The following is a 16,944-nucleotide window of genomic DNA, read 5'->3' as shown; positions in this document are numbered from 1 at the left end:
GCGCGAGGCTGCACTTATTACCCGGCACCCGTGTCATTAGGGCCCGGGGCGCGGAGAGAGCGGTTGGTGACGCGCGTGCAGAGAGAGAGAGCGATGGAGAGCATGGGCACGAGAGAGGGAGAGAGTGCGAGCGTGCGAAGGGAGGAAAATGGATTTGGCGCCGGTGCTCCATGCATCATAACGACACCGAGTTGTGCTTTTAAATGCAATACGATACAACTTGGATGTGGAGCATCTCAATGTGACCGTGCGCCGAGACGGGTTGCACACGACTGGAGTGCAGCGCTTTGCAGGGTGGGATTGGTGGATCATGTGGAGAGCACCGTGTGTTGTGGTTTCTGAGTGAGGGGTGCGCCTTCATGTGCTTGCGGGTTTTCCACTGTGTACCTTCGACACACCAAGAATACGAACAAAGGCGTTGCCCAACATTCCTAAGCAGGACCCTGCCAAAAAAGAATTTTGCGATGCTTTGCTTTGCCGGATTAAGGACAATGTTACCTGAGATTCTTTACCAGGATGGGAGATGTGGATGTGAGCGCGAGCAGGGGAATCCGGACAGGGAAGGGATTTTGATCATAATGGAGAGTTTTTGAAGTTGAGTTGGGCCGGGACACGGGAAGAAACGAAAGGATGACGCAGTCCGGATTAGAATGAAATGAACGTTCGGGGAAAAAAGTTTTGATTGCAGGCAGAGGAGAAGAGGAGCCCGGAATGGAGGGCGATGTTTTATATTGAATCACTTTGGGCAGGGGTAGAGAGTCTGCCGCGTAGCCGGGGGAAATGAGTCCCAGACGCTCGCCCTCCTGCTGCCCTCCATCATCGGCAGCAGAAGAGAAGAGGCGACCTCCCATCGTGCCGAGGTTGTCTGGGATGCCGACGGGAGGGCGCGGGGGAGGGGGAGCCGCAGCGCGCGATGTTCTATATTTAACGTTAATTTTATGTTTCGTTTTATACCGTGAAGGCGCGTGGCGCTGGGCGGTATTTGTGGATCGTCGGCCGTTTGGCAGCAGCAGCAGCAGCCCCCGGGTTCACCTGCGTGTCAAGACAGCCCCGGCACTGCACCAGCCACGGCCCGGCGTTGCCGATTAATGAAATTACTTCTGATGCGGCTAATTATTTCGCCCGGGCTTTTAATTAGCTCCCGACCAAGCTCATTACGGCCCTGCCAAATTCCATTATTCCGCCGACAGCTTTATTAGTTTGCGCGCGCGCGCGCTCACTCGCCCGCTCGCTCCCCTCCATCATCGCCCGAGCCCTGCCGATACGAGAGAAAGCTCATTATTCTGGCAGGTAAATTGCGCTGTCAAGGGACTAATTGGTAGCGCCGCTCGGCTGGACTGACTGCTGGACCGCGGGATTTTTAACATGATAATCATTCACGCGTTATCTTGTTGGACGAACAAATGCTCCCAGGACTTGGGCTTCCCAACCAAGCGTTACTGACGAACGCTTCTCGCTCTGGCCCGCTGTGCCCGTGCCACGGCCACCGTGGCCCGTTTGGCGAGAGGAGGTGGGCGCCAGATTAAGAGGGGGAGACGCAACGCGAAAAACGGACAGCTGTTATTTTGTGGTAAATACCCGGCTTGCGCGATTCACAGGCTGTCGAGCGCGAGTGGGGAAACTTCCCTCATGAGGAGTAGCGCCGAGGGTTACGGATCTTCAGGGACGCCGCTGCAGCCCCCTTCGGTGATGTCTCGGGCCGCACCGGAGTCCCCCCCCGCCCCCCCCCTCCCTTCCCGATCACCCTCGACCTCCCAGCCACGTCGCCCTGGCCATGTCGTCACGTGGTGCATTCTGGGAGCAGCTGCCCTCCGTTCGTCCATGAAGCCCAGCGCACAGAGGGGAATTTGAAACCATTCCGACCAAAGATCACCGTCCACCACAGCAGAGTGGACGTTCAAGATCTCTGGACACGGCTGCTGGCTTTTCGTCTCCCGGCTCAAATGAGCGTTGGGCAGTTATGGTAGCACTCGTTATCCCGGAGCTGGGATTTAAGAGATACATTGGCAGGTTTATGTTTATTTATAATTATTTTACAGAAGCAAATTTTAGCTGCCAAGTATGTCGATGATAATTACGTAGATTGTGGCTGCGTTGTCTCTCCCTTTCAAGAAGAGGTGCCATCGGTGCAAGGCTTGGGGGGGATCCAGGGCACATTGCAAGCTGTGACCCCGCGGGGAGCATTGCGTGTGCGGGACTGGAAGGGGACAACGCAAAGACTGGAATGTTTCCTACGAGCTCTTGCAGCCAGCATCACCGTCCCCTCCACCCAAAAACTACTCTACAGTATTGGGTTTGGGACGTTTGCCATGGACCCTTAACCTCGGCCTAACGCTTGCGTAGTGGCTCAACAGTCGAGCGAGATTTTGGTCGGAGGTTGACATCATGCTTCCAGGGTCGATAAAATAGGTAACGCTTTGTGGGCAAATGAACAGGAGTCCTATGGATAGACTCACCCCTTCCATAGGAATGTGGGATTTCCACCACTGGCGCTGCAGGGATCTAAACAGGAGATGAGCACCACTTGAATGCTCATGTGAGCAGGACATCACCCATGGACTGTGTAGGTGGGTGAGTGCACTTGTGACTTTAGTGGCATCGTGGTTCCCACACTGCCCCAAAATCTCACCGACGTGGGTTCAATCTCTTGCCATAATACGCAGCGTGAGAGCGGTGGCACTTTCACCCTGGTCTGGACCTCCTCTAGATCAACTCAGCTTTAAACGAGCACTTAGTGTTGTGCGTTAACTTGAGCACCGGGGAGATGGTGGGCGGTGGGCGTGGTGCTGACCTCACTAAACTATTGGGTGTAGGGTCAACCTTAATAAAAAAAACTAAACTAATTTTATTTGACCAGGTAAGGCCCACTGAGCTATATATATAGCTCTTTTTCAGAAGCGATCTGGCCACAAATGATAGCTCAACGAAGTGTCTTATCATGTGAAAATGTATCGCACCTCACTATTCACTATTTTCCACTGGCATATCCGAGCTGCGCCGGGGCTATGCCGGGCCAATGCCGGGCCAGCCTGCTGTGGGTTAGCAGTGCCGCCGCTGACCTCTCCCATGCAACGTAGATGATGACGGTGACGCGCACTCTGGCCGACGGATACACAACACACAGCACACACTTCATCAGCGCTCCGTGGCTCTGACTCAGTAGATGCCATTATATCGATCTTCTTTAGGTGCTATGATGTCAGACGCATTGAACGCGCGCCATTATCCCCTCCCCTGGACCTGCTTGGCCCCGAGCCAAGCAGGTCCACGGTGCGATTCTTGCTCGGCCCGGATGTGCCAATAGAAAATCAGGTGGTGGATGAGGCTAAACATGAGATCTTTGTTTTGGTGTGCGTGTTCGTGTGCGTGCAGGAGTGCGTGCGGAGAAGGATGGATCTGTACATATACCCCACGGTGCCCTTCGTCTGTCATTACGACAGCCCTCACGAATTCCAGCTCAGGGAGAAGAGATTGCAGAGGATAGCCAGAGGTGCCTCTTCAGTGTCGGGTTCTTACCCCCGAGCACGTGTGCATTTCACCAAGCGTCACTACAGCAGGGCTCTTCAACGATATTTTCCGTCGGGCCACGTAATAAAATTTGCCGATGCCTTGATCGACACCGGGGTGCCGCGGTGGCGAGATGCTAACTACCTCGCCTGGTATACAGGAGGTCAAGGGTTCAATCCCGACCCTGACGCCTGCTGTATATTTGGAGTTTGTATGTTGTCCCCGTGGTCGCGTGGATTTTTCTCTTGGTCCTCCGATTTTTCCCTCCACACTTAGAAACATTCGAGTATTTGGCTGATAGAAATTTCCACGTGATAAGCCACTTCATTGGGTTATCATTTGTGGCCAAGTCGCTTCTGAAAAAGATTTATATATCTCAGTGGGCTCTACCTAGCTATCATCGCCACCCCCCCCCCCCTCCGCACTGGCCGACTAGCGTCCACTCGCAGGCCGGTGCCGAGTCACCTTGTGCCGAAAAGGGGCAGCTTCCAATTGCAATGCCCTTGGGAACGCTTTAAATGGGATGTGATGTACGGCTCTCGTGTGTTGCCGAGGCAGCCATGTAAATGTAAAGATTATGAAGATGTTGATGATGATCATTATTATTATTATTTCCCTGTGCGTAACAGAATTGCGGGAGACGGGCCAGCTGCAGGAGTCTCTGCTGAACCCCCTGAAGCGGCGCCGCCTGGAGTTGGAGGCCGAGCAGGGCCTGAGCCAGAAGCAGCGCGCTCGGCTCAAGGCGCGGCTCGACCGCGCCGAGGAGAGCGAGGCGGCGCGGCTCCACCGCAAGCGGGAGGAGCTGCGCGCGCGTCGCCACGAGCACTACGTGCGCCGCACGGCCGGACTTCCAGCGTGGGACGACAACGGTGGCGGCGGCGGCTCGCACCACCGCCAGCACGGCCACGACCGCCGCGAGAAGCGGGCCCGCGAAGCGCCGGCGGCGGGGGGGGGGGGAGCGCAGCGAGCGGGGATTCCAGAGGAGGGCGGCCGTGGCCGATGAGGGCTACTTCCCTGCGGAGGCTGTCGAGTGGCAGAACGACAGGAAGAGGAAGAAGAAGGAGGAGATAAAGCAGAGGTTGAAGTTGAAGGCGAAAATGAAGATGAAGAAACTGAAGGAGAAGAAGGCGTGGCGCAAACACGGGGGGGGGCGGCAACGAGGAGGAGGGAGGCAGCGCGAGCTCCGTGTCGGCGTTCCTGCCGCCGTCGAGAAAGAAGAGCAGGAAGAAGCGCGCGAGGGCCAGCGCCAGCGCCAGCGAGCCGTGCGTGGAGTGAGTCTCGCGCGTACAGAGGCTCCTTAACCGGCGACGCGGCATGCGGGACAAACTCACCACCGTGGCACGGCCGGCTAACATTTCACGCTCCGCCTCATTTAGCAAAAGGGCCGTTACCAAATCACGCTGTCCTAACTCAGGTTGAAAGCATTAACGCGTCGGCTCCGTCTGTCTGTTTGAGACGCGGAGGGCACGGTAACTCTCAAAGTTGATCCAATACGCAGAAATCTTCACTGTAAAGTTGGAACGTCTTACCCTATAGCAAACCAGCAACATTAATTCAAGGGTTGACCTACATTTGGAGACGATCCAGTGGTAAAAGGATTGCACCTGAATGGCCAAGATGCTCACACCTCTGTCCCTCCCCACCGATATGATCACACGTGATGTGATTTTGCTATGTCACACACCCTCCGCCCTGTGACATCATAACTTAATGCGGCTTTCCCAGGACAAACACATGTTAGAAAGCATTACAGAAGCCACGCATGTGGATTGTCTTCCTCCTCTTGTTCTTGGCCACAGTGTAATGCGATCGTGCTATCGATGTCACAAGACGTGGGTGCCAGATAATGATCCATGTAGATCTCTCACAGAGCATTGCAAACCTTCGTGTTCGAGCGAAGGCCCACGGAATCAGATGTAGCAGAACTATATCTGAGATCCCTTTAACTGACCTCCGGTCCACGCAGAAGGGGGGGGTGGGGTGGGGGGAGCACTTTCACAACGGCTATACCAACGTAAATTATTTCCTTCACACATTATATCCTCACAGCTGTAATGTAGCCAAGTTAATGTGATGGCTTTTTGTAGTTGTGGGTGACCTGACTTGAGACCATCCATAGGGGTGCCACGGTGGCGAGATGTTAACTACCTCGCCTGGTATACAGGAGGTCATGGGTTCGATCTCGACCCTGACGCCTGCATATTTGGAGTTTGCATGTTCTACCCGTGGTTTCGGAGATTTTTCTCTGGCTCCTCCAGTTTTTTCCCTCATTTAAAAACGTGCGTTTACAGTATTTTGGCTGCTATAAATTTCGAAATGATGATAAGCCACTTCGATGAGCTATCATTTGTGGTCAGATTGCTTTTGAAAAAAGAGCTACATAGCTCAGTGGGCCTTACCTGGTAAAATAGAAGATACTTGTAATAGTTGTATCAACTCGCTGCACTTGAGGGACCTTCACCTGGTTAAAATCACAGGCCTGAAGTCTAACGCAGGATGTCAGCGGTGCCAGCACTCATCAACCCAGCCTCCTCGGTTGTAACACAAACCCGATTCTTCCTTTGATAAATCTCCGTATTCTATAGCGGTGCCCACGCTGGAGGTGGAGAGGTTTTTGTTGTTTGCGGTTTGTGCTTGTGCACTGCTGCTTACACAGTCGATTGTTTTTATTATTTAATTGGAAACATGTGATATGCGTGAGAAATAAAATAAGTCAACACAAAGTGAGTTTACAGTAAAAAAAAAAGAAGGCTGATTGCATACAGAAGTCTCAGGAAGGCACGTAAAAGATTTTAAACGAAAACGTTAAAAATATGTAAATTGGAAAATGCCTGATGGGTACGTGTACTTGGTTTGAAAATATCTTTTATTTGAAAATATAGTATGTGCAAAGTCCAGTTTTGAGGAAAATTTCTGTCAACAGTTTTTTTTTATTGTAGCAATGTTTTGACAATGAAGTCAAAAAATAAAAATAGTTAAATTCGCAGAGTGCATTGTGTGTTTATGTGCAATAGGTTTTCTTTGAATGCATGTATTATTACAAAGCAGTTACATTTGCGTTCACAATATTCTGCTGAGTATGATGTCTGTTCACTCTGTGAATTTTCACTTGGAGCAACGCGTGTGAAGACAGCATTAGAATGTGTACATCACTGATATTATTACTACAATGGCTTTATTTTCCTATTGGGCTATAAATTAATATGGAAATGGACGCATCTGCAATTTACACCGAGTGGATTGAATTATGACGCCGTGTTTATCTGCAAAGTGGTGTTTGCAAAACAAAAGATCACGAGCCATGTGAGCTTTTCCAACTGGCTATCGCATCACCGGTAACATGCCATTTGTAAATATCAGAGTGATGAAATGTGCGAGCAGAAAATGACATTGTGTTCGGAAACGCCCTGGAAGTTGACACCACAGAACTACATCTGGGGTCACTGTAATTGACTTCGCTCGGACAACACCGCGCCTTTCTGCTCTGTGGCAGTGGCGCACAGGGCGACTGAGGGCCGCCAGGAGGTGTCCAGCACCACTGCTGCCCCCAGTGATGGGCTCGCTGTCCCAGGGCACGGGGGTTTTTGATTGGGGTTTGCCAGCTCCTGGATCAGGGGGTTGGCAGCCTTGCGGCTCTGGAACCGCCATGCAGTGCGGCTCTTGACGTTGGAAAAGAATGGCTATTATCTTGGTTGACAATCCCTGACCATGGACGAGTCCACTTGCGACTAGAGCTTGCATGCGCTTATTAATGACCGCTTCGTGACGTGATTTATTAAGGACCACCGTCTCGTAGTCACATTGCATTACAGCGATTGATATATAGTTTTTTTTTTTTCCGAATTCGAAACAATGTCTCATCTTATTGTGTTGGTTGCCGACCCCTCTTCTAGATCGACTCCCTTTCCAGGTCCCCACCATGACCCAGTCGCATTGACCCTGGTTCGTGGATGCCACGGCGTGTTGGGCCAATGCACCGCACCTCACGGGCCCAGATTTACTTTGAGATCCCTTGCAGGTTAAGCGAAAGTTGTTGGATTATGCATTTGTTTACACCTTTTAGCATCCAGACAGGTATCGGCTGCATCAAGTTTAAAGCCATCATGTGAATTGTGTTCAATGCGTAGTTTTGTACGTATTTTTTTATAATCAAATCGTGACACCTGAGAACTTAGTCCAATCAGATGTGGCTGGTGCCGAGATTCGAACCCAGTTTGTCAGTGATTCAAGGTACTATGCGAGTCATTGAGCTCACCGAGGGCACCCATGCTGAACAGAGGCAGAACACACAAACTCCACACCCATGCGCCCGAGTCGGGGATCGAGCCCTGAACCTTTATTGCTGTGAGACGCGAGTGTTGCTACTGCGCCACCCGACGTCCACTGCATCCACAATGAATACAGCGTGCCAGAGGTCGCAACCGGGTACCCGATACCCGTACCCTACCCGATACCCGGCTACCCGATACCCGGCCAGGTACGGGTACCCGTTTGCGACCCTGGTGCGGCCGGGTACGGGTACGAAGGAATCAAAACCCGTTTGCGACCTCTGCAGCGTGCCCCCCGCATACAACCCCCATGGACCCGCAGGCATGGAGAGGCCCTCAATTAGCAGTGGATTGACACAAAATGACCGCTCGTGTACACGTGCGTAGTCCATCGCGCCATAAATCTCGCAAGATTTCTTTGCACGGGTTTCCGATATTGACCGCCGATGTAATATGAGCCTCTTGAAGTGAGCGCTTGAGTCCACATCTGTCAGGTCAAGCCCGTGTTTCCCCCCCAACTCAAGTCGACACGGCGGCGGTCGTGTCGGTGAAGCCTTTTCATCGCGAGCATATTTTGTGTCGCCACACTTGCGTCGACATTAAACAGTTGCGCGCGTGCAAAGCCCCCGACGACACCACGGTTGGCCTTGTACGTTGCTGTTTGGGATGTGTGGCCAGTTTTGAGGTTTTCTCGTTGTGGGGGGGGGGGAGGAAAAAGGGTATTGAGGGTGTCTGCCGAGACATCGTTGGGTCAATGTTTCTGCTCTAGAGCAATTTCCGCTTCCTGTGGTTTTGCGCGACATGGGTGCGTGTGCCTCTGTTTGCAATTATTATAACACAGCGTGCCTGGAGAACACCCATACTCGTGGGGTAAACCACTCAAAGCTCCATTTTCTCAGGTGGCTTTCTCTCGGCCTGCTTGCTGGACTGCCACTTACAGGCACTTTTAGTGTCCCATCAGGCAGGTAGGTGCTTTGTGAACATAATAGTACTGGTAGGAACCACCTGGTTCCACCAGCCCACAGGGGATTATTGTGTCCGTCCGTCCGTCCGTCGTGCATCCAAAAATGGGAGGGGTGGAGCTGGCTGTAGAGGGGAGGGTGGGGAGGGGCTGGGTGGGGAGGGTGGGGCTGGGTGGGGAGGGGCTGGTCACCCCGTGGTGCCCTTATAAAACTCAACGTTTAACCTACTCACGCCGGCTTGTGCCCGCCCTCACAGTCGGGCATATTTGCGGAATACTCCACGCCGACGTTGACCCTGGCCATTGAACAAGCAACCCAACGTTCCTACCAGCTCCCTCCGCAGGAATGTGTTTAAATGTGTGTGTAATCCACCTTCATCGCCGCGTTCGGATTGCAAGCGTGCATAGTTTACACCACACCCAATCGAAGCTTTAAAAAAATAATTTTATTTTGTCAACGCCAGTTTAATATGCATATTTCTAAGCGTGATCCAGCAACCCTTGCCTCCCGTTGGCTCTGGATCACAAGCTTGCTCTGACAACAGAAACCACATTTCCTCGTGTTTATTAATTAAACTTAATCGCGTCTGTTTGACTCGAACGCTCCTCGTGGAGGGGAATGCGTGCGGAGGGTCCCGAGTTATGAAGATGGATTCAATTAAGACTCATTGTGATTTAATAACCCCTTGAACAAAGGCAACACCTGCTTGCCTTCTAATTAAGAGGCATGCCGGTCATTTGCAATTGATAAGGACGCATGCAGGGTTATAAGTAGCAGTTGGCATCTACCAAGTGAGCACTCAGCTCGTTCTAATTCATGAGTCACGTGCATAATTTTAAAAGCGCGTATATTCTCAACTCTGATTTCTCAGCAGTTTAACATTTTATATTTTTTTTTTCTTCTTCATATTAAGGATGGTCAAGGCTAGGGTTTTGTCACGGTATATATTTATTAATTTAAAAAATCGCGGTTGAGTTGTGGCGGGGGTGATGAAGCAGGCTTGTCCTGCTTAACTTTCCGAGGTGCTGCGACATCATAATGTAAGTTGACTCATTAAACCCCCCCCCCCCCACTTTGCGCAAGAGCGCAGAAGCGTGGTCACCACATCTACGCCTCGATATAAGGAACGAAACAGGTGGACTTCTCCACAAATATGGCTGTCGCCTGATGAAGCTAGTTGTAATTACTGGCGAAACGTCGTACTCGGATTGTAAATGGTGTGGCTTGGCTCTCCAACACACCGGTGTGCTGTACCAGTATACTACACTATACACTACTATACACTACACACTAGTGCTGTACTTGTGACGAATTGGCATGTTCTGTTTACGTGACAACTCTTACGAGTTGGCTGTATCGGGTGCTGGCGGGTTTTAATGACACATTTATATATTTACGCGATGAAACCCAAAAAACCTCTTATGGACATCAGTCGCATGCATTCTTGGAGCGTGTTCGTGTTCTCTCCCCAGTGGTCGCGTGGATTTTTTCCCGGGTCCTTTATTCCCTCCACGCGTGTAGCAAACACGCGTTCACAGTATTTGGCACCTGTAAATGTCCCACTTCGTTGAGCTTTCAATCGTGGGCCAGGTCGCTTCTGAACGAGAGCCATACAGCTCAGCGGACCTTACCTGGTAAAAATTAACCCGTAAAAACAAAGTTTTTCACTATAAATCCTTTATATGCGTGGCATCGGTTTTATTTTATTATTCATTTCTGTTTTTCTTGAGTAAGAGTTTCATTTTTATCACATTGGTATTTTAAATTAAATCTGAAAAAAAAAATTCCTAAAAAGTGGAACATTTTGGAAAAAAATTTTCACGAAAATAAATTGTCACGCACAACGAGTCTGTGTGCAAAATGTCAGCTCGATTGGATCACGGGAAGTGGGTTAAAAAACGACCGAAAGATTTGCACGGTCGTAAGCGCGCAAGCAAGCAAGTAAACTTAATATAAAGGATTTAAAAATAGAACGTGTTTAGTTTAGTCTTATGCGTGCTGAGTTTTTACCATTTGCCGTATTCATCTTTTGATTTAAAGCTTTCGTGACTGCAGGGATTCATATTCTTGGTTCTTTCGGTTAAAGTCACGTAGAAGGGAAATAAAATAATATAAATCCACACCTGATGATGATTACTTGTGTTGCAGTCGAAACGTCGTGAGAATTTGTATTGTTTTATATTTTGATTATTTTATTATTTCCCTTCTACGTGTATTCATCTTCTCCAAAAAAGGAACAACAACGTAATTTCTTTCCCTCCTCCCATGTCAACGAATGTTCGTATCACATTAACAGGTGCGTGGACGTGGCTGGGAAATATAACCCGTAAAAACAAAGTTTTTCACTATAAATCCTTTATATGCGTGGCGGCTAGAGTCCTCTCGTCCTCTGGCTTGAGATGGCTGCCACCTATGGGTCAGATGATTGCATGGCACCATTAAGCAATTGGTAATTAAATATAATATTTTTGTCCTAAAAAGTGTAAAATTTTGGGAAAAAATTTTCACGAACATTAATTGTCACGCACAACGAGTCTGTGTGGAAAATGTCAGCTCGATTGGATCACGGGAAGTGGGTTAAAAAACGACCGAAAGATTTGCACGGTCGTAAGCAAGCAAGCAAGCACGCAAGCAAGCAAGCGAACTTAATATAAAGGATTTAAAAAGGAGCATTACTCTCGAAACCTTGCGGGGGGGGGGGGGACAAAGCTGCCTTGGTCGCCTGCCCCACCACCACCAAATCTCCTCGTGGGGAAGAGCGTTGTGGGGCTGTGTGCGCCCGTGTGCTCGGAACGTTGACACAGGCCACGAGGGTGAGACTCCCCCTCCCGTCGGCTTCATTCGGCCCCCAACGTGGCCGTGTTCACAGGGGCCGCCTTCCGCGTTGCAGTCAACCCCTCCCCCCCGTGCGTCGATGGCAAACTTTGTTTTGAAGTTTTCCCACCCGTGACGGTGCAGGAGTCGCGTTCATCGTTCAAATTAGGGGCCGTCCATAAATGACGTCACGCGATTTTGGAGGATTTTTGACCCCCCCCCCCCCTCGTCACACGGCGTCGTCACAAAAAGTCAGACCCCCCCCCCTTAAATATGACGTCACAAAGCTCCGCCCCCCCCCCCCCCCCAAATAAAACATGCTTCAAATCGCTTTAAACTATTGTCATTGTAGTGCGTATTTAATGTGGCGCTGCACTGATGTCGTAGGAGAATAAAATTTATTATAAAGTATATTTAATTAAGTGGAACGTGTTGTCTATATTTATTTAAAGTTGCGCATTTTAATGTGACGTCACATTTCTCAACCCCCCGCCCCCCCCCTTGGTCCCACATCGTCACAAAGGTCTGACCCCCCCCCCCAAATACGTGACGTCATTTATGTACGGCCCCTTATCGGCTCCCACTGTTGGGCCACCCGAGTTCGATCCCCAGCCGCGGCACGCGCGCCAGTGACGACTCAAAATGCGAACCGACATCAATATGCGAAGAACAAATAAATTCGGGGGAAATTAATTGGGGGGGGGGGTCACAAGACATCTGGACGAACCTGTGCAGTGGTGTCCTGCGATGATCTCACGTCTGCGCCTCCCGTGCACAACCCACACTGACCAGCGTGGTGAAATATGGTCAAGTAACCCTCACAGGTTTGTTTCGGTAAAGTCACGTAGGTAAAAAATAAAAATTAATAAAAGTAAAATAAAATTAAAAATCACGACGTTTCGGAGGCAACACAAGCTTCCGTCTTCAGGTGGAACCGTCACAGCACGATAGCTGTATCAAGTGATCAAGTGATACAGCTATCGTGCTGTGACGGTTCCACCTGAAGACGGAAGCTTGTGTTGCCTCCGAAACGTCGTGATTTTTAATTTTATTTTACTTTTATTAATTTTTATTTTTTACCTACGTGACTTTACCGAAAAAACCTAAGAATATAAATTCTTGCAGTCACGAAAGCTTCAAATCTAGAATTAACCCTCAGCCCACGCGGCGTCTAGCAGTGGACTGACGCGTCCACACGATCCAGAGTGCCCGCTTCGCCAAACGTCAACAGCGGTTGCCACGTGGATGTCCTGGCTCCCGCCATAGGAATGCGGACAGTTCCACCGAATGCCTCGGCGTGGGGGCAGACCTTCATGCAGCCGCGGATTAACTTGCGAAAAAAAGAGCTGTACATCGCTAATCATTAAATTTCGATTTAAAGCTTTCGTGACTGCAGGGATTCATCTTATTGGTTCTTTCGGTAATGTCACGTAGAAGGGAAGTAATAAAATAATAAAAATAAAACATAATAAAATAATTCTCACGACGTTTCGGCCACAACGCAAGCAGCCGTCTTCAGGTGAAAACCAGGTCTGTCGAGGCGACAGCGTCTCTTATCAAGAGGAATTTAGCATATTTTCCTCTTGATATGCAAATTCTTTTGTCAAGGCGCCCTTTCCCCCCTTCCTACCCAGCTTAAATATATGCTCCAAGCATGGTGCTGTTTCATTCAGACGCTCTCACCTCGACAGACCTGGTTTTCACCTGAAGACGGCTGCTTGCGTTGTGGCCGAAACGTCGTGAGAATTATTTTATTATGTTTTATTTTTATTATTTTATTACTTCCCTTCTACGTGACTTTACCGAAAGAACCAAGAAGATCGCTCATCATTGTTACAGGAAGAAGCGAAAGGCGGCACCCTGAGCACGTGCGCGATTTAAAGCGCTTTTCGAGGCAACGTCGCCACCTGGTGGTGCGGTCGTGACAACGCGGGGAGGGGTAAACCCGAGCCCACTAGGGAGGGGGGTAAACCCGAGCCCACTAGGGAGGGGGGTAAACCCGAGCCCACTAGGGGGGGGGGTAAACCCGAGCCCACTGGGAGGGGGGGGGGGGTAAACCCGAGCCCACTGGGAGGGGGGGGGGGGTAAACCCGAGCCCACTAGGGAGGGGGGTAAACCCGAGCCCACTAGGGAGGGGGGTAAACCCGAGCCCACTAGGGAGGGGGGTAAACCCGAGCCCACTAGGGAGGGGGGTAAACCCGAGCCCACTAGGGGGGGGGTAAACCCGAGCCCACTAGGGAGGGGGGTAAACCCGAGCCCACTAGGGAGGGGGGTAAACCCGAGCCCACTAGGGGGGGGGTAAACCCGAGCCCACTGGGAGGGGGGGGGGGGTAAACCCGAGCCCACTGGGAGGGGGGGGGGGTAAACCCGAGCCCACTAGGGAGGGGGGTAAACCCGAGCCCACTAGGGAGGGGGGTAAACCCGAGCCCACTAGGGAGGGGGGTAAACCCGAGCCCACTGGGAGGGGGGGGGGGGTAAACCCGAGCCCACTGGGAGGGGGGGGGGGGTAAACCCGAGCCCACTAGGGAGGGGGGTAAACCCGAGCCCACTAGGGAGGGGGGTAAACCCGAGCCCACTAGGGGGGGGGGTAAACCCGAGCCCACTGGGAGGGGGGGGGGTAAACCCGAGCCCACTAGGGGGGGGGTAAACCCGAGCCCACTAGGGGGGGGGGGTAAACCCGAGCCCACTGGGAGGGGGGGTAAACCCGAGCCCACTAGGGAGGGGGGTAAACCCGAGCCCACTAGGGGGGGGGGGGGTAAACCCGAGCCCACTGGGAGGGGGGGGGGTAAACCCGAGCCCACTGGGAGGGGGGGGGGGTAAACCCGAGCCCACTGGGAGGGGGGGGGGTAAACCCGAGCCCACTGGGAGGGGGGGGGGTAAACCCGAGCCCACTGGGAGGGGGTAAACCCGAGCCCACTGGGAGGGGGGGGGGTAAACCCGAGCCCACTAGGGGGGGGGGTAAACCAGAGCCCACTGGGGGGGGGTAAACCCGAGCCCACTAGGGGGGGGGGGTAAACCCGAGCCCACTAGGGGGGGGGGGTAAACCAGAGCCCACTGGGGGGGGGGGTAAACCAGCAGGCCGAGCCCACAGGGGGAGGGGGGGGGGCTGCATGAAGGTCTGCCCCCACGCCGAGGCATTGGGTTGGAACTGTCCGCATTCCTATGGCGGGAGCCAGGACATCCGCATGGCAACCGCTGTTGACGTTTGGCGAAGCGGGCACTCTGGATCGTGTGGACGCGTCAGTCCACTGCGAGACGATGGCTCCACCACGCCGCGTGCGCTGTGAGGGTTACTTGACCATACTTCACCACGCTGGTCGGGGTGGGTTGTGCAGGCGAGGCGCAGACGTGAGAGCATCGTAGTGCCGGACTGGACAGGGTCGTCCAGATGTCTTGTGACCCCCCCCAATGAATTGACCCCTAATTTTATTTGAAGCTTTCGTGACTGCAGGGATTACTCTGGTTCTTTCGGTCAAGTCGCGTAGAAATAAAATAAACTAAATAATACAACACGACGTTTCGATTGCAACACAAGCAATCGTCATCAGGTAGAACTAAAATTGAGAGACAAAACACCGACACGGAGACACAGACACACAAGCAGAGAGAGACACAGAGAGACAAGCAGAGAGACACACAGAGACACACAGAGAGAGACACAACAGAGACACACAGAAAGAGACACAGAGAAACAGACAAACAAGCAGAGAGAGACAACACAGAGACAGACAGACACACAAGCAGAGACAGACACACAGAGAGACACACAGAGAGACACAGAAAGAGACAACACAGAGACACCCCCGCCTCTCTCTCTATTTAAGGCTTCGATACAGAGGCATTGCGTCTGTCTGTTGTCTCTCTCTCTGTCTTGTCTCTCTCTGCTTGTGTCTGTCTCCGTGTCTTGTCTCTCTCTCAATTTTAGTTCTACCTGATGATGGTTGCTTGTGTTGCAATTGAAACGTCGTACTCTATTATTTAATTTATTTTCTTTCTACGTGACTTTACCGAAAGAACCAAAGAGTGACCCCTAATTGTTTTTGTTCTTTGCAGATCTGTTTTCACAACCATTGGTATACAAACAATATTTAGAATCAGAATATGCATTTATACCGTAGGAACCCGATGAACTATAAAGCTCTTTCACAGCTGTCCAGTTTTATAGCGTTAAATGGGGGGGGGTCACAAGACATCTGGACCACCTTGTATAATAACGGGGGTTGCTCCTATGTCCCCTGTTGACCACCGCGTGGCACTGCTTTGTGAAGCTGGCACGCGGTGGCGGCCGACAGGTGCTGATGAGACTTCGTCTCCACCATCGGAACAAATGTACACTCTACCAGCGACTGGCGAACCACGAACAGGAGGTAGAAGCTACATTTAGCATTTACTGGCTTTTGATTTAAAGCTTTCGTGACTGCAGGGATTCATATTCTTGGTTCTTTCGGTAAAGCCACGTAGAAGGGAAATAAAAAAATAAAAGATACATATATTTGATATTCTTTTATTATTAAAATAATAAAAATAGAACTTTTATATTTTTATTTCATTAAAATAATAAAAAATATATATGTATATTTGTATTATTTACCTTCTACGTGACTTTACCGAAAGAACCAAGAATATTCACTGGCTTGTTCACCTTCGTAAGAGGAACCAATCTTTCATGTAGGTACAGCCTTATAGAATTCTCAGCGGACGAGACAGCCATCAGAAAACATCCAACTCGCCTGCAATGCACCCCTTCAGAGTGCTCGTTAATGGGATTGGCAACTGGGCAGTGGCACATTCTTAAGGAACTGCAGAGGTTTGGATGGTGACTCACAGAAGACACATCATCGTGTACCCAAGGCTCTCAAACCAACTGGGGGCTGTCAGCTGTCTAGTAGATGGCAGTCAATCAAATTGGCTTATGAGCTATGGAGTGCAGTGTTTTTTATTACACGCTTTTTTTTAACTCACTCCGTCTGTTGTCTTATCCTCAAAAAAATATTGTAACTCAATTTTTACCCACTTCCCAATGTGCTATCGACTGCAAACTTGGTATACTTATGTCATACTGATGACAAGACTATATCATAATTTTTTTTAATTTAAACATTTTACACGCTTTTATTCAACTCTGTTGTATCCTCAAATATTGTAACTCAATTTAAACCGTCTTCCCAATGTCGTATCGACTGCAACCTTCGTACAGGTATGTTATACTGATGGCAATACTATATTCTATCATTACAATTTTCAAATATATATTTTTAAATAATATTTTTTACGGGTACACTCAACTGACGTTGGCTGTAAATCACCACGGTCCCTTACGTCACGGCAAGCCTCGGGGCCACTTTCTGGAGTCGTGGAGTTCTGCCATTACTCGTACGGTACATTTAATGAAA

General features: G+C 50.6%; 1 protein-coding gene across 1 annotated transcript in view; it reads left to right on the top strand.

Annotated features, from left to right (window-relative positions):
- The window catches only part of LOC144720666 (zinc finger CCHC domain-containing protein 7-like), a 212,013-nt gene extending 205,522 nt beyond the window's left edge, over window positions 1-6,491 (top strand). The window contains 4 exon segments of the mRNA XM_078597597.1: window positions 3,373-3,490; window positions 4,137-4,459; window positions 4,461-4,649; window positions 4,651-6,491. Coding sequence (XP_078453723.1) covers window positions 3,373-3,490; window positions 4,137-4,459; window positions 4,461-4,649; window positions 4,651-4,782 — 762 coding nt within the window. The 3' untranslated portion in view covers window positions 4,783-6,491.
- The last annotated feature ends 10,453 nt before the right edge of the window (window positions 6,492-16,944 follow it).

Source organism: Lampetra planeri, chromosome 9 (assembly GCF_965212315.1).
Source record: "Lampetra planeri chromosome 9, kcLamPlan1.2.h2, whole genome shotgun sequence".
NCBI lineage: Eukaryota > Metazoa > Chordata > Hyperoartia > Petromyzontiformes > Petromyzontidae > Lampetra > Lampetra planeri.
This window is presented reverse-complemented; position numbering and strand designations above follow the sequence as displayed.